Source organism: Hyperolius riggenbachi, chromosome 3 (assembly GCF_040937935.1).
Source record: "Hyperolius riggenbachi isolate aHypRig1 chromosome 3, aHypRig1.pri, whole genome shotgun sequence".
Taxonomy (NCBI): domain Eukaryota; kingdom Metazoa; phylum Chordata; class Amphibia; order Anura; family Hyperoliidae; genus Hyperolius; species Hyperolius riggenbachi.
The window spans coordinates 261556705-261574135 of record NC_090648.1 but is presented as its reverse complement, the minus strand read 5'-3'; the positions used below and the strand labels follow the sequence as shown (position 1 = coordinate 261574135).

Genomic DNA, 17431 nt, shown 5'->3' with positions numbered 1-17431 from the left:
GCCTGGATGATTTCACATACTGAGGCTCTGGGGAATCTGGGTTTTAATGAGAGGGATGAGGTTAATGCATTTTTTAAGTAAAAGCTCTAGGTAGGATTTCAAGTTATACTACACTGTCACCTTTAACCTGTAATATGTTCATGGTTGTCTCCACAGCCGGCCTTTGACCTGAGCGACCGGAGCGGTCGCTCAGGGCGCCGCCTTCCAGGGGCGCATGTCCAGGGCTTTCTATTCGCCTCACTCCGATCTCCGGCACATACTGTCAGCCCTCTTATTTCAGCTGTGGGCGACCCGGCAGCAGTGATGACAGAGGGAGCCCAGTGGTGGCGCTGTGTACCTCAAATACAGGAAGTGCTTTCCTGAATGAGCACTTCCTGTATTTGAAGTACACAGCGGCTTCACTCGCTCTGCCATCAATGCTGCTGGGCCACCCACCGCTGAACTACAGGGCTGGCAGGCTGAGTGCTGGGGATGGAGGGAGCCACGAGTGAGGGAAAGTTGTTATGATGCAGCCCACAGGTCTGTCTGTGCAGGAGCACATCGCCCCAGCTCCCCCAGAGTGCCCAGTCTCTTTCTCTCCCCCTCCACCCATTCCTATCTGTGTCCAGTCTCTCTCTCTCCCCCCTCCATCCATCCATCCATCCCTATCTGTGTCCAGTCTCTCTTTCTCTCCCCCCTCCATCCATTATCAATCCATCCATCCATCCCTATCTGTGTCCAGTCTCTCTCTCTCATCCATCATCCATCCATCCATCCCTATCTGTGTCCAGTCTCTCTCTCTTTCCCCCTCCATCCATTATCCATCCATCCATCCCTATCTGTGTCCAGTCGCTCTCTCTCTCCCCCCTCCATCCATTATCCATCCATCCATCCCTATCTGTGTCCAGTCTCTCTCTCTCTCCCCCTCCATCCATTATCCATCTATTCATCCCTATCTGTGTCCAGTCTCTCTCTCTCTCTCTCTCCCCTCCATCCATCCATCCATCCATCCATCCATCCATCCCTATCTGTGTCCAGTCTCTCTCTCTCTCTCCCCCCCCTCCATCCATTATCCATCCATCCATCCCTATCTGTGTCCAGTCTCTCTCTCTCCCCCCTCCATCCATTATCCATCCATCCATCCATCCATCCCTATCTGTGTCCAGTCTCTCTCTCTCCCCCCTCCATCCATTATCCATCCATCCATCCCTATCTGTGTCCAGTCTCTCTCTCTCTCTCTCCCCCCTTCATCCATCTATCTATCCCTATCTGTGTCCCTCTCTCTCCCCTCCATCCATCCATCATCCATCCCTATCTGTGCCCAGTCTCGCTCCCCCCTTCATCCATCCATCCATCCATCCCTATCTGTGTCCCTCTCTCTCTCCCCCCCCCCCCTCCATCCATCCATCCATCCCTATCTGTGCCCAGTCTCTCTCTCTCCCCCCCCCCCCCCCTCCATCCATCATCCATCCCTATCTGTGTCCCTCTCTCTCCCCCCCCCCCCCTCCATCCATCATCCATCCCTATCTGTGCCCAGTCTCTCTCTCTCTCCCCCCCCCCCCTCCATCCATCATCCATCCCTATCTGTGTCCGTCTCTCTCTCTCCCCCCTCCGTCCATCATCCATTCATCCCTATCTGTGTCCCTCTCTCTCCCCCTCCACCCATCATCCCTCCATATCTGTGTCCTCTCCCCCCTCCCCCCCCCCCATCTATCCATCCCTTCCCTATCTGTACCCAGTATCTCTCTCTCTCTCTCTCTCTCTCTCCCCCCATCCCTATCTGTTTCCTCTCTCTTTCTATCCATCTCCCTCCATCCATCCATCCCTATCTGTGTTTTTTATTATCTGGCTATGTATACTGGGCGCATTTGGCTACCTACACTGAGCAACCCAGCTGCTCTTGCAGGAATTTATAAGGTGTGTGTGTGTGTGTGTGTGTGTGTGTGTGTGTGTGTGTTCATGCTTGTGTGTCTTGGTTGGGATACTTTTTTTCAGGGGTGGCTGGTGATAGTGGGCCTTGGGCGGCGAAAACTACAAATCAGGCCCCATGTGTCACGTAGATCTGAGCATTTGGCGTGATGTGTCAAATTTCAAAAAGGTTGGGAAAGACTTTCCCAGGAGAAAAGGTGAAAAGTGTGTGTGTGTGTGTGTGTGTGTGTGTGTATATGCGTGTGTATGCGAAGAGGATGAAGGGGGGCACCAAAATCAGGCTTCGCTCAGGGCGCTGTGAAACCTAAGGCCGGCCCTGGTTGTCTCCCCCCCACCCCCTTTGTGAGAGAGAGGTGGGTGGTGGGAGGGGTTACCTGGATATAGGTGGGGTAGGAAGAGAAGGTGTCAGGCCCCACGTGTCCCGAAGAGGCGTGGTTACACGTGAAACAGCTGTAGACATAGGGGCTTTCATTTGTACCTGTGCTTTGTGGCTTCAATAAAAGAGGATTCCATGAGGAGTGCCGGAGTCTGTCAGTTCTTTCAGCTATACAGTTGACTCCTCAGCCTCTTGACTTCTGTGCACCGGGCACAACCACTGGATCTGCTAGGAGTGGCTATTTCAGTGGACAAGGGAATCCTGCAGTACCTCCGTCAGAGGAAAAGGAAAGTTCTGGGATCGATTGGTGAGCCTGCTGGGGAAACACCGTGGTGTACTGCTCAGTGTCACTGCAGATTGATACAGCCGGATCTATTTTCACCTAAGACCCAAGCAAGTGAGTGTGGAGCCATTGATCCAGGAAGAGGATCCAGACACAGCTTGCAGCGTGTCTGTGATGGTATCTCCATAACATTACACAACACTGTGTTATACTGCAGGAGGAGCTCATTGACGAGCAAGGAGCCCATACTCTCAAGGAATCTTCTGGCCACAGTGACTGACCCCCATCAATACCCAGGAGTGGTGAGTGAGTGCCCCGCACTTTCTATCTACTTACCATGAGTGACGTGGACAGTCTGTCTGTATCTTTGGTGGGTCTGCACCCTGCACCACCTGGGGATTTAAATAGAGAAGCGGATGCTTCTATAATAGAAGAAGGCGACATAGATGTTGTTATTGAGGGGGTCTCATCTTTATTATCAGCAAGGGGGGCAATGGTGGATCTATTGCCCGCTGGTAATTCTGTAGCAACAGAGTACAAGTTTGGTAGTTTGAAGATCCTGGAAAGGACTTTGTATGATCTCTCAGAGCAAGAGGTCAAAGTGTATTGGACTGTACAGACCCTCTCCAGGTACAAAGAGCTTCAGTGTGTTACCAGGGGGTTTCGTAAATATTCAGAGCCTGCACAGTATCAGGATGACCCAACCTTTATGAAGGAGTGGCATGAGGAACACATCCGCCATTCCCAGAGAAAAATGGAAATAGTTCTATTTCGAACTGAACTAGAGTATAATCAAGTTATGGAAAAATTTAAATTGTTGAAAAATGAGTTGAAGACTAGGGTAGGGGATGCTCGGTTTAAGAAGCTTATGGAAAAAATAGAAAAACATTTGATCCCCATCCAGAATGAGATTCGTGACAGAAAGCAGAGGAAATTTATTCGGGATAAAGAGGACTACCTGGGAAATAAGATCTTTTGCTGGGATAAGGGAGTACCCAAAAAGAACTGGCCAAGACCCGGGAAACCAGGCAAACCAGATCAACCCTCTAAACCCCATAAACCTCCAACCAAACCTAGGCTAGGCCCTAAAGGGAGAGGGGGATGGACCACTGAGTCAGGTTCAGAGGGGAGTGGGGCAGAAGAGGAGTCTCCACCTAACAATGGGAGTGGTGGTAGTGGGGGTCTAGGAGCCCAAGGTAAAGAGGGTCACCGCCCTTTAGGCGCAGGCAAAGGAGGGGTAGGGGGAGCCGTAGGAGGTGTATCCAAAAAAAGGAAACCGATACAGTGGAAGGGTCAGGAGTAGTGGGTGCACCCAAGTTGGGGAATACCATTGTGGATAAAGAAAAGGAACTGAGAGTGATTAATCTGTCTAACGTGGAGTTATCAGAGGACTGTCTAACACTGCTTTCTAAGGGTCTCAACTACTGTATTACCAGTGATTTTGATATGTCGTTTTGAGGTGGATCTTTTGGAGGCTGTTAAAAAAATAAATGTGCACAAATTCTTTAAGAGCAGAAATGAGGCAAATGTGATCTATTCAGGGGTAGGTCCTTTGGGTTTCAGCACCAGTGCCGCCTTTGATGCCAAGGATAAAGAAATTTTGGGTATTCTAAAAGAACTCCTGGAAGAGGGTGGGAGCCAAGAAAGAGAGGGGGAGGAAGATGAGGGGATGACAGATAGGGTTCATAAGTCCTTCCGCAAGTCCACATTCAATCCACAGATTACTCCAGGGAGCCCGATAGATGTATTTCACAGGGGTATCCTTGATGAAATTAAGGCTTGTTTATACCCTAAAGATGTTATGAATATCACTGAAGGCGAGAGGAAGGCACTGGTATGGCTGAGATCCAGGACCGATATTGTGTGTAAACCCGCCGATAAGGGGGAAACCTGGTGATCTTGTCCAGGGAAAAATACTTGTAAGAGGCTTATCGCCAACTGGGGGACACTTTTACCTATGTGGAATTGAAATCAAATCCAGTTGAGAAAGATAAGGGGAAATTAAGAGCTCTTTTGAAAAGAGGGGTGGAACTGGGATTCCTAAGTCGAAAGGTGGGGGAGGAGCTGTTTGCGGAAAAACCCAGGTTCCCCCTTTGGTATTATCTACCTAAGGTGCATAAAATGTTGGAGAACCCACCCGGGAGACCTATTGTCTCCGGGGTGGGCTCTCTAACTGAAGCTCTCTCGAGATATTTAGATTATAGGTTAAGACCTTGCCTCAGAGTGGTGAAATCATTGGTGCAGGATACAGTGGACATTTTGAATGTCCTGGAACATTTTGAGTTGAAGGACGGCTATCATTTGGCCACAATTGATGTGGTCAGCTTGTATAGCCGCATTCCACATACGGCGGGACTTATAGCGTTGCGTAGCGTTTTGGAAAAATATGGTAAAGCGATGAATTCTCTGATTATCTATGTGAATGAGCTTCATTTTAGAACAGAACTCCTTTATGTTTAATGGGAAGTGGTACAAGCAGGTATCAGGGACCGCTATGGGGACCCCGGTAGCACCCACGTATTCTAATCTTTTCTTGTCTGTGTGGGAGGATGTGTGGGAGGATGAAACTATTTATTCCCCCGTTAACCCCTTTCGTGCTAAATTGGAAGTTATTGCGTCGATATGTGGATGATGTCCTTGTAGTCTGGGATGGTGACAGCATGGAGTTTGCTCAATTCATGGAGTGGATTAATTCCAACCAGATAAATATGAGCTTTACATCACATTTTGGGGACAGGGAAGTGGAGTACCTGGACCTCAGGGTGGTGATTGAGAATCAGGCGATTACTACTAAAGGGTTCAGGAAAGAAACCGCCACTAATAGTTTGCTCCATTTTGCTAGTTACCATCCCAGACATGTCAAGGACGCCATCCCGTATGGCCAATTTCTGCGCCTTCAGAGAAATAATAAAAATGACACTGATTTTGAGAGACAAGCGGAAGAATTGTATGACCGCCTCAGGAATATAGGTTATGAGGTAGAATCAGTGGGCAAAGCCCTTGCTAGAGCTCGTGAGGTCCCTACAGAACAACTTCTCACCAGAAAGAATCGATCATTTTCAAAGACAAATCGGTGTAACTTTGTTTTTGATTACTCTCCCCTATCTGAAAAAATTAGACAGGCTATTAGGAATCAGTGGCGTATTCTGAAGTTGGAAAGAACTTTGAAGGATCTAACTATCATGCCCCCTAGGGTCAGTTTTAGGAGGGGGAAAACTATTAGGAAATTACTGGTACACGGTGATGTTAGAGTTAGAGGAAAGTTCGGTTAACTGGTTGTCAAAGAAAAAATGGGAAGGCAATTATGGATGTGGACACTGTAGTGCGTGTCGCTCTGTTAGAAAGGGTAAGGTGGTCCAGATTGGACCAGTCACCTGGAGAATTAGAGAATTCATCAATTGTCGGACAAAATATGTTATGTACTGTGTTTGGTGCCCCTGCGGTCGTTATTACATCGGGAAAACAGTCCAGCCTCTAAAGGAACGTTTCCCCCAGCATAAAAGATCTATTGGAAACTGGGTAGGTGCTACCCGTCTGATAGAGCATGTAAATGAGAGCCATGGTGGCAATGCGGAGCGTCTCTCCTTTGCAGGCTTGGAAACTGTACAAGGTGACGGCAGGGAAAGTTTGAGAGATGATCGACTCTCTAAAAGGGAGGCCTGGATGATTTCACATACTGAGGCTCTGGGGAATCTGGGTTTTAATGAGAGGGATGAGGTTAATGCATTTTTTAAGTAAAAGCTCTAGGTAGGATTTCAAGTTATACTACACTGTCACCTTTAACCTGTAATATGTTCATGGTTGTCTCCCCCCCGCCCCCTTTGTGAGAGAGAGGTGGGTGGTGGGAGGGGTTACCTGGATATAGGTGGGGTAGGAAGAGAAGGTGTCAGGCCCCACGTGTCCCGAAGAGGCGTGGTTACACGTGAAACAACTGTAGACATAGGGGCTTTCATTTGTACCTGTGCTTTGTGGCTTCAATAAAAGAGGATTCCATGAGGAGTGCCGGAGTCTGTCAGTTCTTTCAGCTATACTACTTGGCTCTGTTGTTAGCCTTAATGTATCTTTTGAAAATGTAATAACATTTTTGAAAACAAAATGGCATATATAAACCTAGAGGAACCACTCAATTTGTATCCCTACCTAATGTGCAGTATTAGTCGATTAGATGTGATAATTGTTAAAGCAAGCCCTTCGTTTGTGTGCTGACCAATCTTTCACAGCTCTTGCTGGGACACTTACAAAGAGTCTTGTATTATGCACAATGCCACAAGTAACTGTACTAAGCATCAAGCTATGTAAAGACTTGGGAGCAAATATCAAAAAGCTCTTATGCATGGGGAAGGACATTGGCCTCAATTCACTAAGCTTATCTACTGTCTTTAATAATGTTTCTAGAGTGATCACCACCATGGTGATCACTCTAGAGGAATGTCGTATGATGAGGCATGTCTTATTCAGGAAACATTTTACCTCAGGCAAACCTAAAGTTAACTCTTCTGTCTTTAAGTTAACTCTTCAATCCTTAAAATAACTCCAGAAGTCTAATGTTAAAAACGATTAACTGTGTGTGAAAATAACTACATAGGAGGTAACTTAAGGAATGAAGAGATAACTCTTCTCTTGCCTTATCTCCAGCATACTCTTAGTGAATTGAGGCCAATGCTTCCATACCAGCCTTACAAGGGCACAGACAAACTATATACACATAATTGTTTCTATGTTGGTAGGCATTAATACAGCTGTAGGTTGCGCAGTTTGTGATGTGTGTATTGATTCACTCTCTAGCCCCATGGTGAGGAGTTGTTGGACAATTGCTTCCAGCTTTTAAGTAGGTTGATGCTTATCGTATTTTCTGCGGTATAAGACGCTCTGGAATATAAGACAAACCAAGGGGAAAAAAATACTAAACCTGGTGCGTTTATGTTCCAGGAGTGTCTTGTTCTCCCACAATTAATGTCCTTCACGGGTCCCCCATGTGTCCTTGTGCCCTCAGGTGTCTCCCATGTGCCCTCAGGTGTCCCCAGTGTGGTCCCCTTTGTGTCCCCAGTGCGGTCTCCATGTGCCCTGAAGTGGTCCCCATGTTTCCTTAGGTGTCCCCAGTGTGGTCCCCATGTGTCCTTAGGTGGTCCCCTTGTTTCCTTAGGTGGTCCCCAGTGTGGTCCTCCTGTGTCCTCAGGTGTCCCCTTAGTGTCCTTAGGTGTGCCCCACACTTTGAAGGAGGGGAGCGCATAAGACCATGGAGGGGAGCGACAGGAGGTGGGCCACACGGGGAGCCAGGTGCACATACATGTAGCTACACAAATGACAGTACATGGGGAGCGGACCACACAGGGAGTTAATGCAGGGAATCCCCAAAGTGGTGGCTGTCCATATCGGCGTTTGTTCGTATGTTGGGGATTCCCTACATTTGCTGTATAAGATGCAGGTACTTTTTCTCCCCCTTTTTGGGGGAGAAAAAGTGCATCTTATACGGTGAAAAATTCGGTACTTTGCTTTTTACATTGTGCATGTTACAGGGCTATTGGGAAATACACATGAAGATTCAGAAGATCTTCTTTGTTAGTACTTCCCACCATGCTGTGTGAGTAATTACTTACATGACTACGAACTCTGGTGGGCACCCTCATTATGGTCTGTTTTATGCCATGCTGAATAACTCAGCACTAGTTAAGTTTAAATTTAAAGCAAAGTTTAGATCGTCTAAGGGTAAAGCTCCATTTTATAATGCTTGAGAACCAAGAGTGAAAAATGTGTGTGGCAGAACCTGTAACCTATAATATCTATTATGACCTTCCGATCCTTGCAGCAAAGACACACAAGAATATTTTTATTTTTTTAACTCTTGGTAGCTCTCTGCATTTTGCAAAACAAGGCTGCCCAAAATCTTTACAGGTTCTTTTGTTCCTTTTACTATGAGACATAACTGCAGGAACCGCAGCTGTGTTTGTGATCATTCAGTCTTCCAGGCATTGATATGGTTGAAGGTGATTTTTGGCTCTACAGAAGGAACATGGTTATGTTGATAGTTGCAGGTCAAAAGACTACAAAATTTCGGCACCATAACCTGCAGACCTGATAGATTAGTTAAGTTAATTGAGCAAATCGTGTATATCCACGATTTAATTTTTTTAGGTTCTGCAATGTGTTTAAGAAGTGCCACCTGAAAACAAAAGACTTCCACTCAGTGCTTGTTTACATATTACGTAGGTTCTGACTTTAAAGTGTTCATACTCGCAGTTTCCAGCTTGTACTGTGCTTGTACACATGCATGGCTGTATAAACTTCAGAGGCTAGAAAAAAAAGCACTGTGCCAAAAATGCTGCATGCTGTGCATTGTTTAACATAGATGCAAAGACGTATTCTATGGCACAAACCTATTAGTTAATATGCACTGTCTGTTCTAATGTATTTTTACATTCCATTAAACTGGCAATGCAGCACATTGTGTGTAAGGGCCTATTTCCACTTGTGCGGTGCGAATCACTACGGTAAAAATTTGCATGCAGATGCAAATTTTGCATGCGGGTCTATGCAAATTTTCATGCGAATTCGCATGGATGACTATGTATACGAATTTAACCATGGCAGTGCTGGTGTGTTTTTCCATTGTTTCTATGCGAATTCGCATACCCAAACCGCATGCGAATTTCCTATGAAATACATTGTATGCGATTTGCATAGCGGTATGCGGCATGCAAATCCTGATGGCTCTGCCATGCGAATTTTTTTTTTCTGCACAGAAAACCGCAAAGGAATCCTGACAAGTGGAAACCGTCCCATTCACTTGTATTGCTATGCGAATTTGCATGCGAATTCGCAATAGTGGAATTGGGCCCTCAGTCCTGACAAGAATTACGCATGTATCATACAATACATAACGTATGCTTTTTCCTGGTCTGAAGAGTTTATTTCTTTATGAGCAATGTACAACGTTCTCACCACCACAAAAGAATATTACACATGACCTGGTCTTAAAAATAGACACCGCCACATAGTCTGCTGATGGTTTCTAAATACAGATGTGTGGAAGTAAGTTCACATAGACTTTATGTTAAATATAGAATTTTTCCAAATTAACTTGCGATTAATTTTCTTCATTTTGTAGGTCCTTCAAGGCTTGGACTATCTGCATAGCAAATGTAAAATAATCCACACTGATATAAAACCAGAAAACATCCTAATGTGTGTTGATGATGCCTATGTCCGAAGAATGGCAGCAGAAGCTACAGAATGGCAGAAGGCAGGTGCACCACCTCCCTCAGGCTCAGCAGGTAACTATTGTAAGATACTGCTGTAAAATACTGTAATTTTAAGTGGTAAGCAACTCAGAATCTCATCTCTGCTCTCAAACCTTAAATCATACATGTCAAACTATGGCCCGTGGGCCAAATCTGGACAGCGGTGCCATTAAATTTGACCCACAAGTGGTTTCCCCACTTTGCATTATATTTGGTTAAGCCTGTATAGCTAAGCACTAAAAACTATGAACTGCACGGTGAAGGGCAAGGGGGTCACTAGACACCAGGGAACTGTATAGGGGAGGGAGGAGAACTACTAGATGATAGGGAAATGTATAGGGAAGGAGGGGGAACCACTAAATGACAGGAAACTGTGTATAAGGCAGAGAGGGGGAGCCACTGGACACCAGGAAACTGTATATGGGAGGGAGGGGGCCACTACACATCGAGGTTGGCCCGCTACTAGGTCCCAGTTTTCAATTTCAGCCCTTCGACAAAAAACACCAAACTACCAAGCCAGTATATGTCGCACACTATTGGTATAGAACAATATACATTACCATTTAGATATTGCAAAAATATATAAAATAGTTTATTAAATTGTAAGAAGATTGCTGAAGCTAGTATAAGCTTATATCAGTGAGTGCCGATCCCACCATGGAGTATACCCGTATTACCCATCCCATCATAAAATAAAACCCTCGCCATATATGAAATAGACCATAGTGGTACTCCTTAAAGCCTCCAGTAAGTAACGTGAGGTATCCTGAGTCCTCCCTCTGGGTAACGACCAGGTAAACAAATTTTAATACTCTCACAGAGGCAAAAAAAGTAGGGACCAATATGATCATGCATATATTGCCGCCAGCTCAACATTAAAGCATATTGCACATGGTAAACTCATAGCATATAATACATATGTAAATAGGGCCTATTAGGACTTCCAAATACAAAAAACTTGGGGCCTGTTATACCAGGGCTGTGGAGTCGGTCCAAAAATCCACCGACTCCGACTCCACGACTCCGACTCCTCTAATTTGCATATTACAATTTTGTTGATTAAAAGTATGTAACATGAAATTTGTCTCTTAACTGCCAACGCTTAGGAATTTTACAAGACAACTGAAGTGAGAAGGATATGTAGACTACTATATTTATTCCCTTTAGACTAAAACTAGTCCTTGGTAAGAGTACTTGTAAAAGGTACAAACCGGAACAAAGAACATCTATCAGGCCCTAGGCAATGTAAGTGTGAGTACATGTAAGAATGATGTGCAGGTACTCTGCAGGGGAATGAGGAGATTCTGGGTGACAGACAACACCTCTGTGTTCAATGTGCACATCATTCTCAGTGGATTCCCTGCAGCTCTGTGGGGAGTGCATATGCAGAGTATAGTACTACTGTGTAACAAAGTAAACCTGAGACAGATGAAATTAAAGTTTTATACATACCTGGGGCTTCCTCCAGCCGCCTTCAGGATAATCAGTCCCTCGTTGTCCTCCTCCACCACCTGGATCTTCTGCTATGAGTCCAGGTACTTGAGCCAGTCGGGCGTAGTGCGCATGCACACACTCCGCCGCCAGGAGCATACTACACCTGTGCAGCACTATTGCGCAGGTGCAGAATGTTCCTGGCTGTGGGAGCGGCATGCGGCCGGACAGCGCTGACTGGCTGAATTACCAGTACTCCTATCAGAAGATCCGGGTGGTGGAGGACAGCGAGGGACTGATTACCCTGAAGGGGGCTGGAGGAAGCCCCAGGTATTTATAAAACTTTACTTTTCATCCGTCTCAGGTACCCTTTAATTTGTAGTCACCAAACCAAATTTTAACAACATATTAAATTATTTGATTTCATCAGCAAAGGGAGTGCATACATTTGAATAATTCAGCATCAGTGCAGAATTATTTCCATCTCATTGACAATCTGTATTAGTGACACAGCTACACATCAGGCTTTATTCTTACAGCATAGATGTTATTTTGTATATATAAGAGATTCCTGTGTACACATCATATATACAGTCACAATCAGATGTGTATATCTGACCTTAAAAATACAGGGACTGCTTTACTGAAGCAGCACAAGTAACTAATTTTGATTGGTTTATTTCATTTTTGTGGACTAAGCACAGCTTTTACTGTATATATACATTATTTTTAATGACTATTATCTGAGAAATAGAACATTTTATCATATTTTCTATTTTAATTAGTTACAAATTAATTAGGAGTCGGAGTCGGTGCATTTTTTCCCGACTCCGACTCCAGGCACCCAAAATTGCCCGACTCCACGACTCCGACTCCACGACTCCGACTCCGACTCCACAGCCCTGTGTTATACGCTCAATATCCATGGATAGAGCACTAAATGTCCATGGACAGAACTGTGGTACCATCAGGAAAAAAGGTATTCGCATGCTCTCAAAGGAAATACACCACATAATGGATTTAGGATTCCGGATCTATGTCAGAGTCTGCATCATAATTGCATAGAAAAATATCTTCGTTGCAACAATAATGTATATGTAACCACCATCTGATTAGACCTCGTTGTTTCTGAAGTAATCTGTATAGTCCACTTGATTCACAACATATATAATAAGGTGCATCATCTGGGTTATGCATATAGAAGACTATTTTCAATCCTGTTCCAAGAATCGTGTTTAACCACTTCACCACTGAGGGGTTTTACCCCCTGACCACCAGAGCAATTTTCACCTTTCAGCGCTCCTTCCATTCATTCGTCTATAACTTTATTATTACTTATCCCAATGAAATGAACTATATCTTGTTTTTTTCGCCACCAATTAGGCTTTCTTTAGGTAGGACATTATGCCAAGAATTATTTTATTCTAAATGTGTTTTAATGGGGAAATAGGAAAAAATGTGGGAAAAAATTATTATTTTTCAGTTTTCGCCCATTATAGTTTTTAAATAAAGCATGCTACTGTAATTAAAACCCATGAAATGTATTAACCCATTTGTCCCGGTTATAAAACCATTTAAATTATGTCCCTATCACAATGTTTGGCGACAATATTTTATTTGGAAATAAAGGTGCATTTTTTTCAGTTTTGCATCCATCCCTAATTACAAGCCCGCAGTTTATAAAGTAACAGTGTTATACCCTCTTGACATAAATATTTAAAAAGTTCAGTCCCTAAGGTAACTATTTATGGTTTTTTTTATTGTATGTTTTTTTTTTTTTTTAATTACAAAAAAAAAAAAAAAAATTGGGGAGTGTGGGAGGTAATGAGTTAATTTATTGTGTAAATGTAATGTTTGAATATGTAAAATGCTTTTAGGGTGTAGTTTACTATTTGGCCACAAGATGGCCACAGAGTGTTTGTTTACATGCGACCTGTAAGCGTCCGGAAGGACGCTTACAGGAAGCAGTAGGAGGCTGGGAGACTCACAATGATCTCGCTGTTTCTGAAAGAAGCAGAAGATCATTGCGGGGGCTAGATCAATGAACGGGAATGGATTTTCCCGTTCATTGATCTCCGGGCGGCGGCGTGCACGAGCGGCGGGTGCGCGCGCACGAGCGGCGGGAGCGCGGAAGGTACGGATTTCTCCGTCCCTGGTTTTTTAGGGGGGAAAAAAGGGGCGGAGAAATTCGTACCGCTGGGGGTAAAGTGGTTAAACAGCAGAGCGCTTGTCCACCTGTCCACTCGCAACAGGGACTTCTACACAGATGAATGTCCACAAACATATAGATTGAATGTATACTTATCAACTCTATGCTGCGCTGTGCGCCTCCATAGTGTTTCACTGGGCCCAGATTGTTTCCAAAGTTCAGCAATACAGTTACCACGCTGGCATGGCGGCTTGGCATGCGGATATGTTTGTGAGTCGCGTTAATGCATTTCGCCCGCCCCCGGGGCTTCGTCAGAACGTGTACACTTTCTGACGAAGCCCCGGGGGCGGAGCGAAATGCATTAACGCGACTCACAAACATATCTGCACGCCAAGCCGCCATGCCAGCGTGGTAACTGTATTGCTGAACTTTGGAAACAATCTGGGCCCAGTGAAACACTATGGAGGCGCACAGCGCAGCATAGAGTTAAGTATACATTCAATCTATATGTTTGTGGACATTCATCTGTGTAGAAGTCCCTGTTGCGAGTGGACAGGTGGACAAGCGCTCTGCTGTTTAAACACTATTCTTGGAACAGGATTGAAAATAGTCTTCTATATGCATAACCCAGATGATGCACCTTATTATATATGTTGTGAATCAAGTGGACTATACAGATTACTTCAGAAACAACGAGGTCTAATCAGATGGTGGTTACATATACATTATTGTTGCAACGAAGATATTTTTCTATGCAATTATGATGCAGACTCTGACATAGATCCGGAATCCTAAATCCATTATGTGGTGTATTTCCTTTGAGAGCATGCTAATACCTTTTTTCTGATGGTACCACAGTTCTGTCCATGGACATTTAGTGCTCTATCCATGGATATTGAGCGTATAACAGGCCCCAAGTTTTTTGTATTTGGAAGTCCTAATAGGCCCTATTTACATATGTATTATATGCTATGAGTTTACCATGTGCAATATGCTTTAATGTTGAGCTGGCGGCAATATATGCATGATCATATTGGTCCCTACTTTTTTTTGCCTCTGTGAGAGTATTAAAATTTGTTTACCTGGTCGTTACCCAGAGGGAGGACTCAGGATACCTCACGTTACTTACTGGAGGCTTTGAGGAGTACCACTATGGTCTATTTCATATATGGCGAGGGTTTTATTTTATGATGGGATGGGTAATACGGGTATACTCCATGGTGGGATCGGCACTCGCTGATATAAGCTTATACTAGCTTCAGCAATCTTCTTACAATTTAATAAACTATTTTATATATTTTTGCAATATCTAAATGGTAATGTATTTTGTTCTATACCAATAGTGTGCGACATATACTGGCTTGGTAGTTTGGTGTTTTTTGTCGAACGTTTGGTGTTGCCAGTGTCTGCACCTATCTTTTTGATACTATTCTTTTGATACCACTTTGCAAATACAATTAGATTAGAATTGAATATACTGTTATAAATAATTTTTGTAGTATTCAATTTCAGCCCACTGTGCATTTGAGTTTCACACCCCTGCCCTTAAAGGGAACCAGAGACAAACTAAAGAAAATATTTTATACATACCTGGGGCTTCCTCCAGCCCCATACGCACGAATCGCTCCCATGCCTCCATCCACCGTTGCCTGCAGCTACAAGAACCAGCACCCCGCTCTTCCGTCAGTCGGAGCCAATCTAGCGTAGGAGAAGTGCGCTCTTTGTGTATCTCTCCAGCACCCGCTGGAGAGATACGTAGAGGGCGCACTTCTCCTGCGTAGCTGGTTCCGATGATGTCAGTGACGGGAGCCGGTTCTCGTAGTTGCAGGCAGCGGTGGATTGTGGCGTGGGAGCGATTCGTGCGTATGGGGCTGGAGGAAGCCCCAGGTATGTATAAATTATTTTCTTTAGTTTGTCTCTGGTTCCCTTTAACCTTTTCGGGACCGGCCGCCTACCCCCCCTTAAGGACCAAGGCATTTTGCGCGGGAGGGGGTGCGCGCGTTTGGGGGGTGTCAGGCGGCCGGATCCCGTGTGTGGCTGGCTGGATTGGTGTCCCCCTCCCCCCCCATGGTGGCCAGTACCCCCCTTCTGCCAGCAGCCTTCACTTACCTTCCAGGCTCCAGCGATGAGCCGCACGGGACCCTCTTCTCCGGCCGGCATCTCCGTTCTGTCTGACGATCAGTTCCGGGTCGCGGCTTGATGACGTCATCAAGCCGGGACCCGGCGCTGACGTCAGATGGAGTGGAGATGCCGGCCAGAGCGGAGGGGGGTGCCGAACGTCGCCGGAACGGCAGGGAGGTGAGTGGATCCTCTTCTTTTCCCCCCTGCCGCCGCAGCTGTCAAACTGATCACTACGATCCGACGGTGATCGTAGTGATCAGCAGCCATACGCGATGGCTGCTGATCACTCGGGGGAGATGTCGGCTGTCATATGACAGCTTAATCTCCCCCTCCGGGTGCACACGATCGCGTTGGGAGCGGAAATTGCGGGCCAGCGTAGATTCTACGCCGCATCAGGCTAGAACAGCCACAAGTGCGGCGTAGAATCTAATGCACGCGGTCCCGAAAAGGTTAAAGCAGACCTGAACTCATAACTTCCTCTCTGCTCTATAATATATGCAACCGCATAATAACCTTTAAAGAAAAACATTTCTTTGTTACAGCTGATACAAATCCTAAAATAAATATCCAGTGTTTCTACTTCCTGCTTTCATGGAAGCAGACATATTGTTAACATCCTGTGCTTTAAGATGAGCTTATCTGCCGTGGCAGTCAGCTGACACACGGGAGAGATCAAATTACAACTTGTAATTAGACACAGATGAGGGGGAATTAGGCAGGCTAAACTCTCTAAGTACATACAGGGTGCATTTATCTGTTTTCCTCCTGTCCTGTGCAAGAGTTCAGGTCCACTTTAAACACAAGTTAATAGAAAATGAAATACTGGTATAAATTCAAAGTTCCACAATACTGAAGCTAAGTGATAACACTGTTGCTGGACAAATGATCAATTTATTTTGTAATTAAGTATTTGCTGAATAAATAAAGTTGAGAATCTTTTCTGGTTCCTCCTTTGATACAGTGGAAGCTCCTCTGCTTGGTTTTCTCTTCAAATATACCTCAACATAATCTGATTTTTGTCCAGGCAACAGCAATGTTATTCTGAGTTAAAGAGACACTGAAGCGAAAAAAAATGATATTATGATTTGTATGTGTAGTACAGCTAAGAAATAAAACATTAAGATCAGATACATCAGTGTAATTGTTTCCAGTACAGGAAGAGTTAAGAAACGCCAGTTGTTATCTCTATGCAAAAAAGCCATTAATCTCTACGACTTTCAAAGTCGTGGAGAGGGCTGTCTTCTGACTTTTATTATCTCAACTGTAAGTGAACCGTTTTTTCTTTTTATCTGCCAGAGGAGAGGTCATTAGTTCACAGAGTGCTCTGAAAGAATCATTTTGAATGCAGAGTGTTATGTAATCTGCACATATTAGAGAATGATGCAATGTTAGAAAACACACTATATACCTGAAAATAAAAATATGAGAATATTTTCTTTGCTGCTAATCTTCTAGTAATTATTCATAGTACACAACTAATTCATTATATCATATATTTTTTTCGCTTCAATGTCTCTTTAAGTGGACGTTTGTTATTAAAGTGGTATGAAACTCAGCAGTTCGCTTTAGTTTTACAAGATTTACAGCATAAATCTTAAGGTGCCCATACATCTACCGATCTTGGCTGACAGATCCCCCTCTGATGCAATCTTATTGGAGAGATATCTGTCAGGCACCATAAACTGCAAGCAGTGAGTAATGACAGCCCTGCAGCTTTTAAATACAATTCAAAACTAGAGCTCCTATCATTTTATTCTGACGGTTTCTTTTAATGCAAATAATATAATTGTATTAATGTTGCTTTTTTTTTTTTTTTTCCCCTTTACTTTTTTAGTGAGTACCGCTCCTCAACAGAAGCCTGTAAGTGTTCTGGTAAATACCACTTCTATAATAAATGTATGGCAGGTGATATGCATATGGTATGT

At 44.4% G+C, this 17431-nt stretch overlaps 1 protein-coding gene across 12 annotated transcripts in view; it reads left to right on the top strand.

The window, feature by feature from the left end:
- SRPK2 (SRSF protein kinase 2) overlaps positions 1-17431 on the top strand; it is a 212137-nt gene that overhangs the window by 141679 nt on the left and 53027 nt on the right. For 8 of the 12 annotated variants that reach the window (XM_068276250.1, XM_068276249.1, XM_068276246.1 and 5 more), the window contains 2 exons: positions 9673-9838; positions 17341-17378. In XM_068276250.1, coding sequence (XP_068132351.1) covers positions 9673-9838; positions 17341-17378 — 204 coding nt within the window. The remainder of the gene's footprint in view (positions 1-9672; positions 9839-17340; positions 17379-17431) is intronic. The other 4 variants (XM_068276257.1, XM_068276256.1, XM_068276255.1 and 1 more) reach the window with 1 other exon arrangement.